The sequence below is a fragment of the Ischnura elegans genome, chromosome 1 (genome assembly GCF_921293095.1).
Source record: "Ischnura elegans chromosome 1, ioIscEleg1.1, whole genome shotgun sequence".
Classification (NCBI taxonomy): Eukaryota; Metazoa; Arthropoda; class Insecta; order Odonata; family Coenagrionidae; genus Ischnura; species Ischnura elegans.
The window spans coordinates 38,175,472-38,197,929 of record NC_060246.1 but is presented as its reverse complement, the minus strand read 5'-3'; the positions used below and the strand labels follow the sequence as shown (position 1 = coordinate 38,197,929).

At 39.0% G+C, this 22,458-nt stretch overlaps 1 protein-coding gene across 1 annotated transcript in view; it reads left to right on the top strand.

Annotated features, from left to right (window-relative positions):
- The window catches only part of LOC124158955, a 221,456-nt gene extending 203,578 nt beyond the window's left edge, over positions 1–17,878 (top strand). The window contains exons 5-11 of the mRNA XM_046534396.1: positions 521–680; positions 1,649–3,124; positions 4,856–5,031; positions 5,608–6,292; positions 6,762–6,910; positions 7,989–8,051; positions 13,873–17,878. Coding sequence (XP_046390352.1) covers positions 521–680; positions 1,649–3,124; positions 4,856–5,031; positions 5,608–6,292; positions 6,762–6,910; positions 7,989–8,051; positions 13,873–17,399 — 6,236 coding nt within the window. The 3' untranslated portion in view covers positions 17,400–17,878. The remainder of the gene's footprint in view (positions 1–520; positions 681–1,648; positions 3,125–4,855; positions 5,032–5,607; positions 6,293–6,761; positions 6,911–7,988; positions 8,052–13,872) is intronic.
- The last annotated feature ends 4,580 nt before the right edge of the window (positions 17,879–22,458 follow it).

Below are 22,458 nucleotides of genomic sequence, written 5' to 3'. Positions count from 1 at the left end.
TGAAGATTCATTCATACATATTGCGAATTTACACTTAAGTTATCAGGACAACTTTCCTGCGACCGGTAACAGTTTAAGGGCAATAGCTTTATCATTTATGGCAGACTAAAAATGTCTATTTTTTATGTATATTTGAAAAAATCAGTCACATTCCCTCCTCAAAAATTGAAAAATGAAGTTTCAGGACCAGTTCTTAAATTATTCCATTGATAAAAATAAAATTATATATATTCATATAAAACCCTGTTTATCCAACTAGTTGAGAACATTTTTCTCCTTACTTATCCGTTATTTTTCATATATTTTCCCATTATTCGAGAGTAAAGTAATTTTACGATAGCATTTACAGAGGAATTGTTAATGTGTTTTCAATTTATTTTGAATATGTTGGAAAATAAATTGTACACCCGCCTCCTATTTGGAACTTTTTCACTTGTGGTCATTTTGATAGGGGATATTTTTCTCTATTTTTTTCGTGCCTCTTTGGTAAAATATTGCCATAAATTTCTCTCCATTTCAGGTGAAGTTACGGATATAAAGTTCCTGTGCTTAAATGGCACTGTATTCGACCAAGAGACTCGTGTTTGTGAGCGTGTCGACGAAGTTGACTGCAGCCAGGCGGAGGAATTCTATGGACTGAACCTCGAGTTATATGGTGCCAATGCCTTCATAGCCGGAAGGTAAGTTTATGTGTAAAGAGTCACGTGTTTCATTATCTCATGCTATCATTATTTGACAATTGTAATAATGAACTCCCGTTAATGCGAGTTTACCTCTTCGATAAAGAATGACTAACGCTGATGATCTAAATAGTTTTTCCATACAAGACTGGTTGAATGACGTCTCTTCTCCTCAATTTTCATTTATTTTTTCGCCTTGATTTACTGATATTTTTTTATTATCATTCTATCATATTTAAGGAGGTCTTTCTTTAAATTTTACTCTATTCTACCTCCTGGATTTCCTGAGCTGATATTTTTTTGCCATCTAATTTTCAGTCATACCGAGGCATATTTTAATCTCCTCATCCTATCACTCTCCGTTTCTTCATACCTATGGGATAATATCTTAGTTTTCCCAGTTCCTCATTCCCAGGAAATACACCCTGTCCATCTCTCTTTGATGCACCGAAAACATTTGCCATTACTAACTTTTCTCGCCTATTTTCAGATTTAATTTTGTAGTGGCAAGTTCCTATGTTTCTCAGTTGTACCGGACAACAGAATCTAGAGAATAATCTCTGATCAAATTTTACCTACTATGTACTTTGATGACTCTCCCATTTCTCTAGGAGCAGTAAATTCCTAGTTTCGCTAGTTTTAGGTCGCCCTGTCAGGGTTTGGAGGTGGGAGGTGTCATTTCTCCATCCTTCTGTGCTAATCCTGACCCTAGCGGATTAATCGTCTCCATCCACCCATTCCCTCCTTTCTTCCCAATCTTCTAACTCCTTCTGAAGTGTAGGGTTGAAAAGTCAGTTAATTGTGGACCCAGCTTCTGGAATGTAACTCCTCAAGTTCGAAGTATTTCTGACTCCACCGTTCCCGACCACGCATTAAATCAAAGTTCAACAAGCTTTTACTTTGTGAGAGCAATTTTCGTGTAAACTTCGGCAAAATTCATGCTGATCAATATGGGATTTTGTTTGCAGAACTGTTCCAGAAGACCTGGAAGATGCGGCTAACAGTGGGGAGGTGGAGACTTCAACGCCTCTGCCGAATACCACTCCTTCCTCGACCACCACGACGACGACAGTGGCAACCACCACCACCACGAAGGCACCCACCACCACGCAGCCGCCGCTGCCTCCTCAGCTGCCCCCTCCCTCTCCGTCGAAACCGTCTCCGCCCAAGTTCATCCCACCAACCCCGCGACCGCAGACCCACCGCCAGCAACAGCAGCAGTACGGCCCAACGTCCCCGGGAACTCTTTCGCTGCTTGCCTTTGCCCAGAACCAAAACCATGAGGGACTGAGGAACGTGGTTCCGCACCAACACCAACAAATATTCCACAATTCGCAGCGGCCCGCACTGCAACCGACGCAACCCACCCGGCCTCCCCCGTTCTCCTCTTCCAGGAGGCCTCCGCTCAGCTTCAGCCTCAAGTCCCACCTCACGAGCAATAGGCCTCCCATCCTGCGGCAGCCGTCGCAGCCAAGCCATTTCCCAGGGACTGCCCGGCCCAGTCAGGTCTTGCAGAACCAGCAACATTCCCACCAGCAGCAATCAAATCCGACCCTGAGCAGTTTCAAGCAGTTCCAACAAGAGCAGAAGGCGCAGCAGGAGTTGCAGAGGCAGAAGGAACAACAACAAAGACAGCAGCAACAACAGCAACAACAACAGCAACAGCTACAGCAACAACAGCAACAACAACAGCAACAGCTACAGCAACAGCAGCAACAACAACAGCAACAGCAGCAATCGCAGGAACAGTTCTCTACCCAAAACCACTACTTTGATGGTGGGTACCACCACAATCACAACTTCCAGCACCACTCTCAGCTGCCCCAGTCTTCCCCCTCTTCCTTACTATCAGTATCTCCTTCTCCCTCCCCATCCCACCACTTATCTCCCCCACCACCACCACCTTCCCCCTCCCCATCCTCCCTGCCCCCTTCCCAGTCCTCATACCACCATTCCCAGCCATTCCATCCACACCTCTTGAACGGGTTAGCTCTGAACGAAGCCCAGGGAGTTGGACAGCAGCAGCAAAGACAGCAGGGTTCCTCTCCATCCTCTTCACCCTCCCCGATACAGTCCCAGTTCTTCGGGACACACCACTTCTCATCGCCTGTTCCACCCCTCCGGGATGCAAAGGAGGTGGAGCAGGAAGACGAAGAGACAGCAGCCCATGAGCAGCACCAGCACCAGATCCAGCAGCAGCAGATAGAGCAGCAGCAAGCACAGCAGATAGAGCACCAACAACGCATCCAGGAACACCAGCAGAAGGTTCAGCAGCAACAGCAAAAACAACAGCAGCAACAAAAGCAGCAGATCCAGCGACAGCAGCAGGAACAGGAACAGCACATTCGTCAACAACACCAACAGCAGTTACAGTCCCACCAGCACTTCCCACCACCACCTACAGTAGCCGTGGTCAGCTCTTCTTCTTCTACATCCACATCTCAGTAAGTATTCTATAAGTTATAGTGAGTAAGCAACAATTGATCTGTTTAAAAATTATCTTTGTCTTCTTTGCAATGTATTGATGGCACCTTTTATAATGTACAGGTAATGATGGGTAATTAGGATTACTGTGATCTTATCAGCTTGTGCAAAAACTATTTTGCAGTTTTCAGTGGTTTTATTTATACTCTCCCCTTTGCATTGATGTCAAATTCTGTAATATTTTTCTTATAATGTGATTAGAAGGATGGGAAAATATTGGTGTCATTGTCCCTGCTAACTTCAGTGGAAATGCCCCCCGCTTATTGTCTTTGTGGCAGACCCTCATTCGCCAATGTAGGTCACCTAGTGTATGCTTGGTAACTGATATGAGACCTCATTTTTAATTAAATGCTGCAGATAATAATAAAATAAAGACAGTTTTTTTCCTTTCCATAGCCCTACAAAGAGGCTGAAATATGTATGCCTCAAAAGATGCAATCGAACTTAAATTATTTATTTTTCCTATACATTGAAATTTATCTGGGAGGATTACGAATTGTTTTAATATTATTATAGGAAAATCCATGCCTATGGTTTATTTAACCCAGTAAAAAGGGTTGTTGTGGTAACTGAAGGCTCTAAATGGTTACATCAATAAGGCATGGATATAAATATTTGATGAATTGTATCCAGACCATTGCTTGGTTATCTAAGGCAGTTTCCCAAAATTTTTATTGCTTCCCTGGTGGAGACCAAGTGCACTTTCCTTCATTGTAGGGATTGCTAATGCAGCTTAACTCTCCCCTGCCATCCCTCATGGCAGGGGGTGCCTCCCTGCATTTTCTATCGTACTGCCCATTTCATAATGTTTCCTTCCCACACCACCTGTTAATATCCCTGCAACAAGTGCTCAAAGGTAGGCCCATCCTTTGGTAGGAAAGAATGAAGGGTTCCCTGGGTTATAGAGGTGCACTTCTTGCGAGATACTTTGCCAGGACAGAGGGAAAAAATATTTCTTGGTTCTCTCCCATACAGGCTCTTAGCTAAAATCATGCACTCCCGTGGCTAAAGGATTAAGGCAATGCTTCACCTCCCCCTTGTACCCCAGGCAGACCTTTATTCAAGAACCATAACATCGTCACACTTCCATCCCTTTATTCACATAACTGTTCCTTATTTGTAAAACAAAGCCCCCAAATATTCTCCTCTCACTATGATGTGCACCCTTACCACACATGAAGTAGTACTTCCACCTATCCCAAGCCTCCACTTCCCTTTCTCCTAATTCTGCAGTCTCAATAATCTGTGACATATTACCATCTGATATTAAATCAATTTCTTCTCTGCCAGTGTTCAAAAACCTTGTAAAGAATTTACTTCTTGAAAAAGCATATTATTGCATTCCTGAATTCACGGGATCTAGGTGTGACTGCTGTCATATTTGAACTTATTTTATTATTTTTACTGAGTACTGTTGTGCTTTTATTTTTTTTTTGCTACTTAACCAATGCTGATTGCTATCTTTATGAGTCATTTTTTTCTTTTGATGATTTCTACGTTAATTGCTAACCAACTGTAATAAAATCATTGTACATAATATTGTCAATATAATTATAAATCACTACAGCAGACCTTCTGATATGGTAAATGGTAATGGAAAAAGGTCATCATTGTCAAGCATAAATTTGTTATGGTAGGAATTAACTAATCTTGTGCCTTGAATCTAAATTTTCTTCACTATTTTCGTGCAGTTCTTCAGTGGCTATAGTAACTGGTAGTCTAAGTCTTCCTGGAACACCGTCCACCACTACTCCCACACCACCTCCTGTGACCAGCACAAGCATCAGTATCAGTGGGCCATCAGCTGGTGGACATGTGATTACTGATCATAGACTCCCTCACGAGTCTACTGCTCCGTCAGGTGAAGGTAGGGCAGACGTTAATTTTGGTTGCTCTAATTCTTAAATTTAAAGCCTCTCTCATTCACGTAAAATTAATATGTGTGTACCTAATATCATTTTGTTGATTTTCTCTTCATTATGAAAACCACATCTAACTTTAATTAATGCATTTATTTAAATGTACTTTCCATAATAATGTAGTGACTCTATCGCATCTAAAAGCTCCAGTATCCGCTTAAATTTGGAATCCAACCAAAAACTTGAGCAGTATTTTTCCCAGAATTCAGTTGCTTCTTCAGGATTCAATCAAAAATTAGTCTTGAAAACAGAAACAAAATAATGAGTCTTACCTCATTCATACATTTTTGTTCATTGGAAATCCTCTTCTTTGAAATGATGATACGTGAAAGATCAACTTTTCCAGTGATCTATCCAAGAATATGTATCCACATACAAGCTTTTTCATATCCACCACTTCAAGCATTTTTACGTGTGAAGTGAAATCAAAGAAATGGAGCCGTCAGATAGATATTCAATTGTTATATTCATTAAACATCTTTCTCTCTGTGTGGCTCATGAATTTGACCTTATTATTCCCCCAGATGGTTCTGAAGTTTATGAAGATGAGGAATACTCTGATTCTGACTATGCGCTGGATGCATTTTTTGATGATGTGCCTAAACTGAGATCAGTTGGTGGAGTGAGTGATAGGAGTAGAAGAAGAAGACGTGCAGTTGTTGATGATTCAACGGCTACAGTGGCATCAGGCACTTCATCACGAGATGGTTTTGAATCGAGGAGAAGGGGACGAGGCCCATCGCGAACCATCAAGCTGACTCTTTCATCCTCCTTAGGGCAAAGTGAATCTCCCAGGTCTAGGAATTTTGCCTCACGTGACCAGTCGGAGAATCCTCCTATCATAACATCAGAAAATGCTGGCCAGCAGAGGATAGTGTCTCGTCAGCGAAGTAACTTTGGCCAAGTCAGGGCATCTTTCCGAGCCAAGCCAATTGCAGTCGTAGCCGTCGAAGAGGACTCAAGACCAAGGAATAGCAAGCAAGTTGTTCAAAGGGGAAGGCAGCCTCTAAAGAATGATCTTCAGCTCCAGCAAGAAGACAATGCATCAATCCCGCTGGATGTTACAACCACTCCCATGCCCACAACCACCACCACAGAATTTCCTGAGACCAGTTTTTCATGCGCTGGCAAAGTCCCAGGTGGATTGTACGCTGATCCAGAAGCAGACTGTAAACTCTTCCATATCTGCTCTCAAGGACGCCATGGAAGGTAAAACATCATTCTATTGATTAATGAGTAAGTCTAAGGATAAGGATTTACATACAAAATATTGTGGCGTAATTTTTTTTCTTGTTAATAGATTTCATTAAGGACTCTTTTTCTTGTGATTATTTGTCCCCATGATTTTCAGCGTGTTACACAGCGGCTACATTCCGTTACACATAAATATTGCTGAGAAAGCCTATGTTTCAAGTGCTCCCATACTGTCTAAGGAGAATAGACTAGGTCAGCAAGTCATAATGCTGGTCATATTGCTGAATAATATGCTGCTGTACTGCTATAGCAATGATATCCATATATCTAGTGAATTTTTATTTGTATTTTGTAATCCTTTTCTCTGGTATTTGCAATTTTATCTGAATCTGATCAAAATATATAGGGGTGTAATCTTTCCTGACAATGATAAGGTATTGAGTAACCTGATGCATTCAATAATTTTGTCATATTTTCTTTCCAGACTGATAGATAATAAGTTCCTTTGTGGTCCAGGGACTGTCTTTAACCAGCAAAGCCGTACATGTCAAGTCAACGAATTGGTCGATTGTGCCTCTGCTCCATCATATTATTTCCTCAATAGTCATGTTCAGCACCTCGTGTTTGAAGAGGGTAAGTACATACATAATAGGATAACCTCTTTTACTGATACATGCATATTCAGCCTTGCAACAAAACATATCCCTTTCATTTTTATTTCTTTGATCTGCAATGAGACAACAGATAGTCACATGTTTCCTAAAATTGATTTTCTCCAAGCTCTCATTCATTATGTATTTCAGTAGTATCATAGATGTTGGTAATGAGTATGTATGCCATTTTTTTTCTCAAATAGTACAAGAAAATTTCACTTGAAAATATATGGAACTACATAAAATTGACTTCATTGTCATTAATTCATTTTTACTTGTGTTTCACCTCACTATCCATGCTGTTTGTTGCTATTGTCATGTTTATATATAGGTATTTATGCGAAAAACATTCACATTCAAATGTTTTATCTAAATCATGTCAATGGTAGGTGAGAAAATGGGGCAAGACACAGTGTTAATATTTGCTGTTCAATAAAAATGGCAGTAGATGAGGTAAAAGCTCATTGAATCATTGCCTGATACTATATTATGTGTAGTTCATTTAATGGTCAAATCCATGGTAGAGGGGCCCTGAGCTTCAAAACCTGTGTATGCCTTTATTGCAAAGTAGAAATACTGGGGATATTTTCTGTGAATTTCATTATTATTGTCAGTTTTTTGGTTAATAACAAAGGGATATAAATATAGGGCATTCCTTATTTAGCTTGGTTAAAAGTTTCTGGCCCCATGATGCAAAGAATGAATGTAAGAACAGAGGAAAGTGACCTCAGAAAAGGTTGTTTGGAAGGTAAAGCAAAAATTTCTCTCTGGCTTGAGAGGAAGGCAGAAAAGAGATTAGTTACTTTAAACCACACATTTTTTTCCTGCAATTCATCAAAATGAACAGGCCTGAGCCAAAAACTGGTGTCTGACTGGTGCGAGGAACTTTAAATTGAACTCTAATATCTATACATATTTCTTTATTACCTGAAATCAATTTTATTGAAGAAATTTTTTTGTTAAGCTTCTCATAATGATCAAAAAATCATGAATTGTGGATTAAATGTAATATAATTGAAAATACTCACTTGAGCAAATGTATCTTTTATGACTTGCAGTTCCTCCTGAACTCCAGTTTGAAGCCCAAAAAGTTCATGTGAAGAGAAGTGTCCATATCTCAGGTGAGAGTCATTTTACCAACTTTATTTACTTGTATGTCCATTTTCACAAGAAATGTATCTCTCATGATTGCTTCACTTTACTTTCTTATATGATTACGGTATTAGTTTCTTTCATATGATTGCATTATATCTGAAACAGTTTTAAAGTGAAATTGCCAAATTATTAATTACTTACAGCCGTCAATACTAGAATAGTGTATTTTGTCTTGTATGTACCTATATTTTCATCTGCTTGCGACTCTTTTCTACATAAAATGCAGTGAGGTAACCTTGGGGGGGGAAAGGAATGAGGGGATAGATCCCCCCCAAAAGCCTCAGAGAAATAAAAAAAATATATATTAAACTATTGTCTAGTTTTGACATGAAAGAATTGAATCTACTTTAAGTTAAATTTTCAGAGCCAACATGAAGTAAAATGGATATAATTTTTCAAAAATTTTCCTGGAACCCCCATTTCATGGGTGGATTACCCACTCTAAGCCCCTCCATCCCACCCCTCCCCCCCCAAAGCATATTTCTAGTTAAGCCCCTGATGAAATACATAAATATATTCCAATTATATCCGTTATTATGTATAGTTCTCATGGGTAAAGCTAATGTATTCCATGGTCATTAATTTTTTGAGGAAAATCCTCCATTTTAATTAAACCTTAATGTGCGTGAAACCTTCATGCGCAAGTGCTTCGGTGACTGCAGGAAATATGTAGAAGAAAGTTCACCCATCTCTCCTTATCCACTCTTCTAAGCCCTTCTAATCTTCATGCCTCTTTCTGTCATGAATGAGACAATAGCGCAAACCTCCATTCTTACCTAAACCAGTCCCTCGCTTAGTAGTGGTTGCATTCTATTTTCTATTCCATGGAGGTGTCAGCCTGTCTTTCCATTATCCTCTCAAGCCCTCTGGTGAGTGGGTGCGAGCAGAGAGATGCATTGAAAAGTTTCATAGGTCGAATATTAACCAATTTGCTTGGTGTTTTGTATAAAATCAAAGTGAATATTACAATCTTTGACATAATACTGGCTTTGTAGATTTTGGCCGTCAAAATATAATCCCCAATATTATCTGAAATTCCACGAAACCCTTCCTTAGTGGATGGACTCCTCCCCCAGACCAGGTGGAAAAGGGTTGGTAGGGGATATTAAGGTCTTTTACCCTCTCTGTCCCTCCACGCAGAAAAAAATGCACTGGCCTTCTTGGCAAATTTCCACACAGAGTGGAAGACGGCAATCTATTCACTGCTGCCAGGGGGTTTAATCAATTTGATATCCCTCAGAATCATTGAAACACGGTGGCCAAAACCAAAATATTTACCTTTCTGCCACAGAAATTCACATGGCAAGTTTGCGTTGGCAGCTACTCCAATCTGTGTAGCCAGGCACATAACCCAATGAGGATGTGACATTGAACAATATAGGCTGGGATATAATGAGAAGTCAACCTTGGGAAATTGTTCTGTATACTGTTCCCAAATATAATTTCTTGTCAGGAAAACAATTTCTCACATTGGAACTATTGCTCTGCTATTTAATTGAATGCCCTTTTGAGGAACCAGAATTTAGGTGTGGTAAAATTAATTCCAAGCACCAATTTCTGTAAGAAGGATTTTTTGCAGAGATTTGCAATATGGTTAAAGTTTTTGAATGACCTGCTCATATGAAGTAATTATTTTGCATTTCATCACTCAATTATGCATTCAAATTCTTCTCAAAACCAATTATGACACTCTGAAAGCATGTACAGCAGAACTTCAAGGATCCCAATGCAAGGGAAAGCCCAAATAGATAATTAAAAGAGGGGAATATTGGAATATGCGAGGAATCATTTTACCACTTTCTCAGTGAGTTTCATATTGGTTTCCATTGCACACTTTCTCATTATGTGTTGGAATAGACTATGTTTATTCCAGCGCAATGACTGTGTCAAATGGCATTGCTATTCCTACCATTAAATTCTTGCTTTTATTTGAGTCCCATCCATGGCTGTGACCCCCATTTGCTTACATAATTTCATTGCATGCATTCATTTTCATTCATGCATTCATTTCCAGTGCATTTTGGAGTCTATATTTGTACCAGATTTTGAGAAGAGTCTGCAAACAATGTACAACATTGAATGTGACAAGGGGATGCTTCACTTCTGTTAAATTTGTTTATTTTTATGATGTATCATTAGTTTAAAACTTTAAGAATCATCATATATCATTTTTAGGGTGTGTAAATTATAAGGGAATCAAAATTTGTATGTAATTTAAATTTAAAAATGTCACCTCAGTATTTTATCTTTAGTAAAACATTTTATTTGAGATGAAGAAATATGTTTGCAAAAGTCTATATTTTACTTCCTGATTATTTCAAGGTGATTGCTCATAGGATTGTGCAGGTTTATATAGGTATATAGGATTCAAGCATATAATGGCCCATGAAAAAGTATAAGATGTGACAGGTCGAATGGGAGTGACTATTGCTCTTATCTCATTGACTTTCGGTGTAACAGATGTGATGTTTATTTTAAGTCAAAACTTGATTGGAAATCTTGATCAGATGATATTTTCTGTACTTTGGATGTTTTTTAAAATAATAAAGAAAAATTCCACATTTTGGGATGGTACAGCTCATATAAATCTTGAGTCAAAGTACTTACCCAGTGATTTCCATAGCACTGCACGGGGCCGGATTTACCCAAAGTTACGATATAGACACCTCTCTATTGAACGCCCTTCCTCACTTGAGCCCCCCCTTCCCGATTTTTATGATAAGGCATAGCCACTCCCATGAGGTAAGGTTCGAAAAAAAGGAACAAACAGATGTATGGCTGACAGCATAAGTTTATGTTTGAATTTTTACGCAGGGGAAAAAATAGTCAATTCAATTAAAGAGTTAATTCAATTAAGTTAGCTTGGAGTAAAACTACACAACACAGTTTAACTTTTATGAAACTAAAACACTTTATGAATACCCTTTCCAAAAAAAAATGTCTAGCCTTAATTCATACAACAAAAAAGAAGAGTAACTTAAAAAATATAAAAGTTACGTACTGCTGTAACTGAATGAACTGCTACCCTTGAAGGCACCCCTTGGACTGCGATACCCCTATGCACGTGCCTATTTTGCCTTTGCCTTGCCCTGGCACTGCATATAACATGTGACTTTGTACCCAGACATGTACACTGGTGCAAATTCACACAAAGAGAGAAATTTTCATCATGAAAAATGTGAGACTTTGCTGTAGTTAAAACTCCAACAAGTAGTATAGCGGCAGCTGAGGGTGGTAACGGCAAAAGAACCAACTGAGTTGCTTCGAGATAGGATCAGAACTAACTTAATTCTCACAAAAAAAAAAGAAACGTCACATCCATCAACACAGTGAAAGAACTAATGAACCGTTTAGATGAACCAAACTGGCAATAGCATTCAGCTAATATCAATTGATATGTAAATAACATAGCACATTTTAATCATGAAATAATAAGGCGTACAATTACAAAAAAATCATTTGGCCTACCTGGGATCCGAACCCAGATCTCCTAATTGATGGTTAGTTATGCTATCAATTACACCACCAAGTCATCTTTTTCCAATGTGAATTTCTGACTGGGTCAACCGAACAAGATGTTGATGCCTCAAGCCCACATTGTAACACAAAGGATGGAGGTCATGCTCTCTAATTCAGTGTCATAGTGAAATCCCCAGGCAGACACTATTCAACGATGGGCTTTTTTCAAAGCACTGCATATATTAAAAAACTTTGTATTCTGTGCCTCATAATACTAACTGCATATCTTTTTTTTCATAAACCTCTTGTGCAATGTAGATTCTTCAGGGTGAGAAATACCCATAAAATTGTCAGTGATGCAAAAGAGTGTGTATGAGTATTATTTAGGAATCTCCTCCACCTCCCCCAATATTCCATTTTTGGCATCTGCTCTTCAAATATCTATGTATAACCTTTCACTGTGGTACTCTGGCTATTACTCTACTATGCTATAATTTCAATGAACTTATACCTCTGATATTTGTCACATTACTATTATTTTATCATTGCTTCATGTCGTTATCATAATACCCATAAATTTGTCTTTCAGGTCATTACAATTAAATGGATTTGCGCATATTTTCAGATGACAACTTGTGACTTGGACTTTTGACTTCAAATGTGACAGACAAATAGGAAAATAAAAATAAATTTAGTTTATAAATTGTTGTGGCGGATTATCTCCAAGTATAGTAAGTGAATCCTGGCATAGGATTGTTATCATTATTATAAAACTTTGATTGCACTTTTTGTATGATGCACTAGTCAGGTCTCTTAGGCATGTTGTTAAAATCTGCATGGGATAGATTGAATTTCGTGTTATTGAGGCCTCATCTTCACTTATAATTAATCACAACTCTCTGTAAACTCAATGATTTATTTACACTCAAGTATTTCATAGTTTAATTGTGTGGATATGTTATTTTGTGTGGTAATAGCTTGTCTCGTTAACATTTGCTGCATGGAAATGTACTTGGACTTAGATCACATTTTAACCATCATTACACCTGTTTGGAGACGCTCATAGCTGTGAATATGTAGATATATCTGTTGACTTTTACATGATGTCAATATATCCGTGGAATGAAGAACAAACACTTTCATGTTCCTCATCATTTATCACATGATAATGGGGAAACATTTAGACACCTTTTCTGTAGTGACAAATAAAAAATTTCTGAAATCTGTATTCTCTGCAATGTTAAAAATTGCTCATAGATGAAATCAAGCACAACAAGCTGCATCCGACCCATAATCTAATAATTACATATTATCAAATGGCATAAAAATAGGGGATGATTTTTCTCCCTCACTTTAAAAAAAATTGATGTCCTTTATTACGTTTTGAAATCATAAATACTAGAATTATTTTACTCACCACTTTTACTTTATGGCGTAGTAACTATGTATGTATGTATGTACTTATTTTTGCAATATCTTTCTTCTATTTATTTTCATCCTCAAGCGCACATCATTGTGAGTTTCAATGGTAAATGTTTTGTTTAATTGGCAGGCAGCAATTTTGAGAATAACTTTTCTTCATTTTGGTAGTATGGTGTAGGCTCTCACAAATATTATTACCTGATACATGGTCATCAAAATTCCTTTTTGACTCACTCTGAACTGACATGACTAATGACTTAGTAGTGTTTTAATAAACTTATTCAAGAAAAAGATTTTTTTTTAATTGTTTTCATTAAAAAGTAGTTAAACATTATGTAGGTGCATAGTTTCTGTTGAACCTTTCTATAATTTTCCATTATAACAATAGCATGTAATTCTTGTTTATCTTTTACTCACTCCTCATTGTAAATAGCTGATGCAAAAAATGTATATTACAGTTATAGTTAGTAAAGAATGAAAATCATAGGTGATATTTCTATTGTTTGTAGTGAATTAGTCCATGTAGCCAAAGTCTTTCAATTTTTAGCCTTTCAAGCATTTCGTCTTACTTCTGAACTTGGCTCTCTTAGTGATGTCTGCTTTAAATCAAATTTTTTGTATTCTTTTAGTAAAGTTTATGAAGTTTTATTGCAACTTTCATCAATGCCAGAAAAATTTGTAGCATACTTATGTTAAGTTAGTGTTCTATGTGTCTGTATTATCCATTGTAAATACTTGCTGAATGTAGTGACTTATTTCTCTGGATGATGCAGAAGTTTCATATGGTAAAGTTGCAGTAGACAGCTTGAATGGCCATTAAATCACGTAACTGAGCTACTAGCTGTAAATCAAGTCATTCTAGTATTTGTGTTCTGATGGCATTCTATTTTATTAATCTTTTGACAGGTTCTGAGAGTATGGAACAGAAGAACAAACCACAAAAAAGAGCAACTTCACCATCAGACCTCGTTCAGGATATTGCCCATGGCTCACAGCATTGTTTTGATGAGAAGCACTGTGGAAATAAATGGCGTATTGTTCCTGAGGCTGAATACTATGGAGAGTCGAGAAAAAAGAGGGATCTTGGCAGCCAGAGTTTCAATGGGAGACGTCCCAGATTTGGATCCAGTGCAAGAGCAACCACCAAGAAACCTGATGAAAATAAGTCTCCATCATCATCACTATCCAGGTTCTCTCACCGAAATTTCCCTGGTCAAAAAGCTGGATCAGTCAGGCAGGATGCTTCGAGAACTGGCAGAAGTGGCCAGAGTGATAGGAAAAGTGTTCCACAGAGTTTCACACCCAGTCAAAGAAAGTATCAGAGGACAGGGAAAGCAGAGCAGACCACTGAAAGTGCAGTGAGGAAGTCTCCTTCTTTCGCTGCTGCCAGCAGGCCCAAGTACGGGAGGAATGGGCAAGCACCAACCACCACGAGCACACCAACAAACAAGCCAAGGTTTGGTAGAGGTAGGGTCCAGATTTCAGTCACCACATCTGCTCCCACAACCACTACTCGATCTAGGTTTGGCAGGGGTAGAGTTGCCCCCGCCTTCTCAACCACGACTAGTCGACCGGTCATTGGGAGAGGTAGGGGGGGATCCTCATCGCGAACGACCACATCTCCTAGGCCAAAGTTTGACCGAAGTAAGATCTTCAAGGTCCCAATGGTCTACAGAGGCACAAACAACGGCACTAAGGATGGAGGGGGCAAATTGGCATTTAGGCAGCATCACATTTTGAACAAGACTAAGAGTGAGATCCCTGCTGAGGATGGAAAAATAGAGGGGAATGTGACAGTAGCAGAGATATCGAATGCAACGGGAGTGATCTCTACAGTGAAACCAGAAGAAAAGGAGAAAGAGGATGTGGTGAACCTGATTAAAACAGATGGTGAGGATGAGTATGCTGATGAGGAAGAAGATGATGAAAGTGATGAAAATTATGTGGAGGGAGATGATGATGTGGATGAGAAAGATGCCAAAGCGAAGATCGGGGATGAAAATGATAAAGCCCCTGCCTTGAAAATCAGTGAAGACTCTTCTGATGAAAAGGGCATCAAGATACTGAATATATTTCCTGTCACATCACAAGGCACCGTTTTCAAGGCAGAAATTGGTGGCAAGGAGTATCGTTTCAATGGCAAAGATTGGGTGAAGGTGGAGGACGATGAAAAACAAGCTGTTGCTGAGGACGATGATGAAGTATACTCTGATGAAGACTATGATGAGGAGGAAGATGTTGAGAAAAGCAAGGAACCTTCCAATGGAGCTAAACAGGGTGCTGAACCAACTGGCAAGGGAAGTTACCGAGATCCTAAATCTCTAACCTCTGGCCACACATCAGATTCTGATGATGAAGCTTATGAGGATGAAAGTTATGAAGACGATTGGGACTCTGAAGAAGTAGATAATTCAGATATAGACCATCAGAGTGTACCGGATAATGAAAGTAATAGACTCTCAGATGAGAAATACGTGTTGGGGAGAGTTTCCAGCACTGGTGACGTGACAGAATTGTCTCCAACTGGAACGACTCTGAATGGCAAACAAGACAGTGAATTTGAGCTAAGTGGGACAGATGAGGATGATTTTGAGGAAACAAACAGGGCAGTGAGGAAGACGTCCTTGGGAAGGAGAAAGGCTCAGAATATCTCTGGAGGTAATAAATTTAGAGTGGATAATGGCAAGGATTCTACCTCTAAAGCCGAAGCTAATGGTGATGATGAAAAATCTGTGGTTGATGGTAAGAGTTCCACAGAAGACGATTTTTATGATGAGTCTGATAGAGTTGACGAAGAGGACTTTTATGATGAAGAGCTACAGGACAATTTGCCTGGCTTATCAACTCAGAAGGGTTTCAGCAAACCCAACATTGAAAGTAGAATTTCTTATGATGATGATGAATATGTGGATGAGTACGAAGAAACTTCGAGCATTTTAAAACCTGGAATTTCAAATGTAAAACTAGGGAATGGAGAGCTGAATAGGGGATCCTTGCTTCATCTACCCATTCCAACATTGAAGAATGCCAGAGGTGGAGCTAGAAATAATGCTCGAAGCGGTAAAAAGTTATGGAATGGAGAGGACTCGAAAGGTTCCTTGGACGATGATGAAGAAAGCTATCTGCAGGAACAGGATGATGAGTATCCAAATGAAAAATTTCTTGATGAAGATGAGCTCTACGATGATCAAGAAGAGGGGCATGAACACTCTGAAGGAGAGAAGGATGCTGAAGAAGATTTGTACCCTGATGAAGAGGAAGAGATGAATGCAGGCAGCAGGGCAAAATCAATTTCATTCAGGGGAACTCCTAATAGGGGTGGAGATGCATCCAGGAATGCCAACACTCCCCTTCCATACCTGAGATTTGTGGATCCTGACACTGATGAAGAGATAACAACACCTCTACCCTCCACTCCTAATCTCTTCAGAACTATTAAGCCCCGCGTGAGGTCATGGAAACAAGCTTCTGCTCCTGAGCTTCCACCTGTGATTCTCCCGCGAAGAACAACTGCCGCTCCCATAGTGATGACCACAGAGTCCTCAAGAGGGTACAGGAAAGGCAAGGTTGGAATTCAAGGGCGGGGTTTTGGTCGTCAGGGAAAAGTCATCGATGAAAGAGAGCAGGAGGTTACCCAAGCACCAAGGAGATGGTCTCCAAGGCAACAGGTCACTCAAAGCAATGCCGTCAATGATGCCAAAGTAGTTTTACCGACGAGGGGAAGGTTCAGTGCTCGAGTGCAGGGGGAGAAAAGCAAAGAGCAGGCACTTTACACCTCCACTCCAAAGAGACCCAGGTTATATTCATCAAAACCAACTAACCCTCCACCGATTAGAGATGTAACTCCATCTTCAGCACCCATAGGTGGCTTCAGGGGGTCAAAACCACGAGCAAGGACGTACACGAGAAAAAGGATAACTGATATTGTTCAGTTCTCAGAGAGTCAACTCTCAAAGAGCAGGCAAAACTTCCCTGTTCCTTTTCTTGAAAATGAAAAAGAAACTGAATATTTCATCGAAAGTGATGGAGGAAAAGGTAGATTTGATGGCAGCAAAAGTAGGAACGTTGACAGGTTTCGCAGTGATGATGGAGATGATTATCTGACTCCACCTCCAATTCTGTCTCCCATTGTTGATTCCTCTGCAGTTCCCCCATCAATCCCTCCAACTCTGGAAGATACTTCCACGATTCCTCCAACCCTTAGTTTAGAAGCCAACAGCACTTTCTTTCCTGTTTCCATGACAACCTCTACTCAGGCCACCCCAGCCTTCTCGTGCAATGGATTGCAGCTGTATGTTTACCATGCAGAGCCCTCCAACCCAAGACTTTTCCATTATTGCTCCCATGGATTCAGTCGCAGTCAAATCCTGGACTTTAGGTTTTCATGTGTGAAGGGCATGGTTTTCAGTGAAGAGTCTCAGAGCTGTGTGTGAGAATGAGGAAGACATCTGCCATTTAGGCAGGAAATAGACAGTGCCATAAAACTGAAATATGAAGGATGTGTTGATGATTGTCAGTGTCTCGAGGAAACTTGGATATTCTCAAGTGAAGTGAATAAAAAGACTGTTTAACTTTTTTGTGTGCAAAAGAGTTTTACCTAAGTAGGTATTTTTTATTTATATACAATGCTGACAAAACTGACTTTAAGTTGTACATATATTGACTCTGCAACCGGCAAGATTTGGTTTTAATAATTGTGTTTCATGATCAATTGAGAAGTGATCAGGAGTGAAAAATTTTATTTTTAGTTCTGTTGTCTGTCACATGAACAGTATTCCTTGATGAATGGCAAAAAAATGCTATCATAGGTGAATAGGAAAAATTTCAAATATCTCACATGGCATGTGTAATTCTAAAACTTTATAAATATTTTGATTAAATTTTGATACTTCAAATAAATTTCTTTATTAAATAACTTCTATCATTTTGAAAGTGACGATGTACATATACTTAGTGGAAAATTCATTTCTATCATTTTGAAAGTGACGATGTACATATACTTAGTGGAAAATTCATTTGAGCTGTCACAAAAGAGCAATTTCTTGTCACCAGCATTAACACGTTCCCTGGTGCAGATTTTAAGATGAATCCACCCATTGCACCAAACATATTTCTTTTTTCTTTCGCTTTAATATTTGGGTCCTCTCCGTTTGAGTTTTTGTGTGCTTTCGTGTATGTGCACCGTGTTGGTCACGTTGCCAAAGTAGCTGTTACCAACTGCATGCTATTAGTGGCCAAAAAAGTGGCTCATTCATCATTCATTATGACCACAATGGCGAGAAGATGAAGTACACATTTCAGTCATGACCGAAGCGGCAGTGAGCGTGTTAAGAATTTCAATTTTTCGCTAAACATCCAAAAGCCCAACGGCTCTAATTGGCTGGATATTGTCCAGAATTATGAGTGTGGCAAAGATGAAGGATGCCTAGAGTAGGTTGCTTGTCCCATTCAACCCCTACGGCTGGATATGCCCGTCGGTTTGCGCTTATTTCGCACAAAGGTTAAGAAAAGACTGCTGTTTCACAAAATAAAATTTATTTGCGACCGGTTTCAATACAGCGTATCATCATCTGGCAATTACAAGTATCAGTACATAAAATTCATACCCTTGAAGGCGTTAGAGGGGCGGTAGAGTGGAGGTGGAGAAAGGGGGGAACTTCGGAGTACCCATTATTGGATGCAATTAGTTTGATTGTGTTTAGCTCCTTCATCCTGTTGTAATTCGACAATGGAATCAATCATAGTCTGTGACTATGATTGATTCCATTGTCGAATTACAACAGGATGAAGGAGCTAAATACAATCAAACTAATTGCATCCAATAATGGGTACTCCGAAGTTCCCCCCTTTCTCCACCTCCACTCTACTGCCCCTCTAACGCCTTCAAGGGTATAAATTCTATGTACTGATACTTGTAATTGCCAGATGATGATACGCTGTATCGAAACCGGTCGCAAATAAATTTTATTTTGTGAAACAGCGAAGTCTTTTCTTAACCTTTGTGCATCATGAAGGAGTTTCACCACGTTACGCCAACCACCATCGCATTTAATTGCGCTTATTTCATTTACAAAGCTCAATTTCTGGTAAACTCAAGCCAATTATGTGTTAGTGAATGTAATGCATGTTATTATCACGCATTTTCCATGGTAACAATCATAGCAAAGTGACTTTACCATTGAAAATAGTCGATGATTTTCCACCTATGATGTATGCTCAACCACAATGCATGTTTATGGTTATATGTAGGTACATATTTTGATTCATGACTTTTATGAATTGGAACTAGAAAACATAAGAGCTCTGATTTTTTTACTCATTAAGTTTGACTTCCTACCATCACCTTTTCCCTAGTTTCAACTCTAAATTATAAAATTTTATGGCTGAATTAAAATTTGAATTTTCACTATCTGCAGCCATTTTCCTCTAGTGAAAACCAGCAGTTGGATGTGCATTGATGGTCACACACACATAGTGGATTTTCTTCACGCCACCACAAAGATAGTTATGATTGTTACTCTTTCATCCCTGAAACTCTTAACATTTCTAATATATAGTGTAAGATATTGCTTTGTAAAAGTTTTAATTTTAAATGAGATAATGGGTAGATAACGTGGAATAATAACGTATCTATAATGATTTTTCCATTGGAAATGTTTGGATATTATGTACATAAAGAAATTACTTACAATGTATCTACATAGTTCAAAGTAATTTCAAGTGTCCATTTGCTGTATGCAGTTACCATTATGAGCACTTGTTATATGATACTAAGAAGCAGGGGCGCAGCTAAAAATTAAGGCAAGGGGGGGTTTTAGGCGCAACTAATACTTCGGGGTGTGGGGGTATTGCATACCTTCCAGGGTAAGTGGGAGTGGCGGGGCCCTCATCCAGAAAAATTTTATGATTAATGGATCAAAGTGGCGAGTTTTTTGGCTTCCTGGGGGATATTTAATTAATCCTAACACTATTATACCAATTATACTAATCCATTAAGTAAAATGGATTAAATTTAAAAATTTCTCTGACCTCTGGGGGGGGGGGGGTTTAACCCCCAAAACCCCCCTCGCTGCGCCACTGCTAAGAAGGAGACATTTTCATAATTATGAGGTGCAATATGCAGCTAGTATAGATGCATTTTAAATACGTACATGATGTCTAAAATTTCATATAAGGTCATAATTCATATGCCAGGCATTCATAGACCATCCATGTGTTCAGGTTCTACAGCTGAATTTGTGCCATAGGGGTATATTTCTCAATAATATTATTTATTGGATACAGATTGATGCTGAACATTGTCACCCTGGGCCAAATCAGCCAAGTAGGGGTATTGGAGCAAAGTACAAGCATTACCTTTATCCATGCTTCCAACAATTACTTGATCACATGCCTCTGTGTGTCCCCGGGATTATTTTCCTATTGCTGACCCCTCTTCGTGAACCTGGTGATATGAACTTTTACTTCTTACAGGCATTGGCATAACTATGGGGGGGGACATAGATTCTCCCCAAAGCCTCAGAGAAATAAAAAAATTATTTAAAACTCTTGTATAGTTTTGATAGTTAATAGCTGTATCTGCTTAAAGTTGAATTTTTAGAGTCAAAATAATGTAAAATGTATTTCCAGGCACGTCATTTTTCAAAAATTTTTCCGGACCCCATTGCCGGAAAGGGGGGGTCACCACCCCAGGCCATCTCATTCCCCCCCAAAGCAAAATCCTAGTTGCGCTACTGGTTGCAGGTAATTAACTTCATGGTCACTGATATTTAAAAGAGTGGTAGATTCAGAGGGGTAATGGCGGTGACCCCCTCTTAGTGGCAAGACCCCTCTCACAAATTTTATCAAAAAAATTTAATTTTTATTAATTTAATAGTCTCTGCATCCATGTAAAGGGAGTACATACATATCTGTATATGAATTTACATGACTACAAGTCCCAAATGTGAGAGAATTTTCAGTTGTATTTATCTTAGAAAACAATTTATAAGAACCTACATCTGGAGTATGCTCCTATACGGAAGTGAGGCATGGACAATGACCGCAGCGGAGAAAGCAAGGATAGAGGCCTTTGAAATGTGGTGCTACAGAAGAATGATGAAAATCAAATGAATCGACCGAGTTAGTAACGAGGAAGTCCTAAGAAGGGTAGGAGAGAAGAGAAGCCTCATGAAAACCTTAATAAGAAGAACGAACAACCTTATAGGCCACATGTTGAGACATGATGGCCTGATGAAGACAATCGTCGAAGGACAAGTGGAAGGCAAGAATGGAAAAGGAAGACCCCGAACAAAGTATATGGAACAAGTAAAGAGAGATGTGAAAGAGAAGAAATACGTAGGAGTAAAAAGATTAGCTGATAGGAGAACTGAGTGGAGAGCTGCGTCAAACCAATCCTAGGATTGTTGACCAGTGATGATGATTTATCTTAGAGTACTCCCTAATGTTAAAACAAGCTCAAAAATAAAATAAGCTGTGTCCCAACTCATTAGGGAACATGAATTTGGATCATAACCCCCCCCCCCCCCCCAAATTTGATGCTGAATCCACCACTGATCTAAAAAAACATAGCTACTCCAAAATGTAATTTTTACTTGCTTGCTCAGCTTAGGCTATCTGAAACTTTCACCTTACATGACAAGGATTTTCAAGTTTCTCTGACTTTTTTCCATTATTATTTTGTCAAATGATACTCTCGCATTACCATTAGGCTCTATCATGGGTTTCACATGCCATATTTTACATGTTAAATTTCTTATTCCTTACTCTTATCTATCAGTTAAACAATTACATCTTTGCCAAAAATATTTTTTTAATTCTTACCTCATACACAATACTGCTTCCAAAATGTTGAATTATATACTTTTGAGGGCAGATTATTGCTCCCCTATCATCTTGTTCTCTTTCAGGTTACCTATCTTCTTTTGTGATGCTGGATGATCTCTTCTCAATAGTCCTACCCAGATTTTACGTTAGTTGCTCAGACAGAGCAGCCAGGGTTCGAATCCCAGTCAAGAAAAATTATATTTTCTAAGTAGAAAATTCTCTCTTCACATGTGATTGCGGATGACTCTTTGAAGGTATATCGTGCCGTCGGTTAGTCAGTAACTTTTTGCGTGAATAATCCATGCCATGTAGAGCACTTCTAGAATGCAAGTTGTGGAAGAATCTCCCCTCATTTTTTATGCTGCTTGTCTTCACGTTCCCATGGTTATCGTAGGGGGGGGGGGGAGAGGTTTGGTATTCGGAGGAGGCAGCTGCAGGGGCGGATCCAGGGTTTTTTTGGGCATAAGGGTCTGACAGGTTTTCTCATATTTGAGATCAAAAACAAAATACAGAAATTACTGTGGAAAATATTCTCTTTCTTTTGACATGAAAGCTATTAATATTAAATTAAATGATTGAGGCTCCGTGATACACAATGTAAAACGAACGTAATGATAACCGTATTAAAAATCTTCTCTATTTTTTAAGCTAAATAGATTCAGGCTT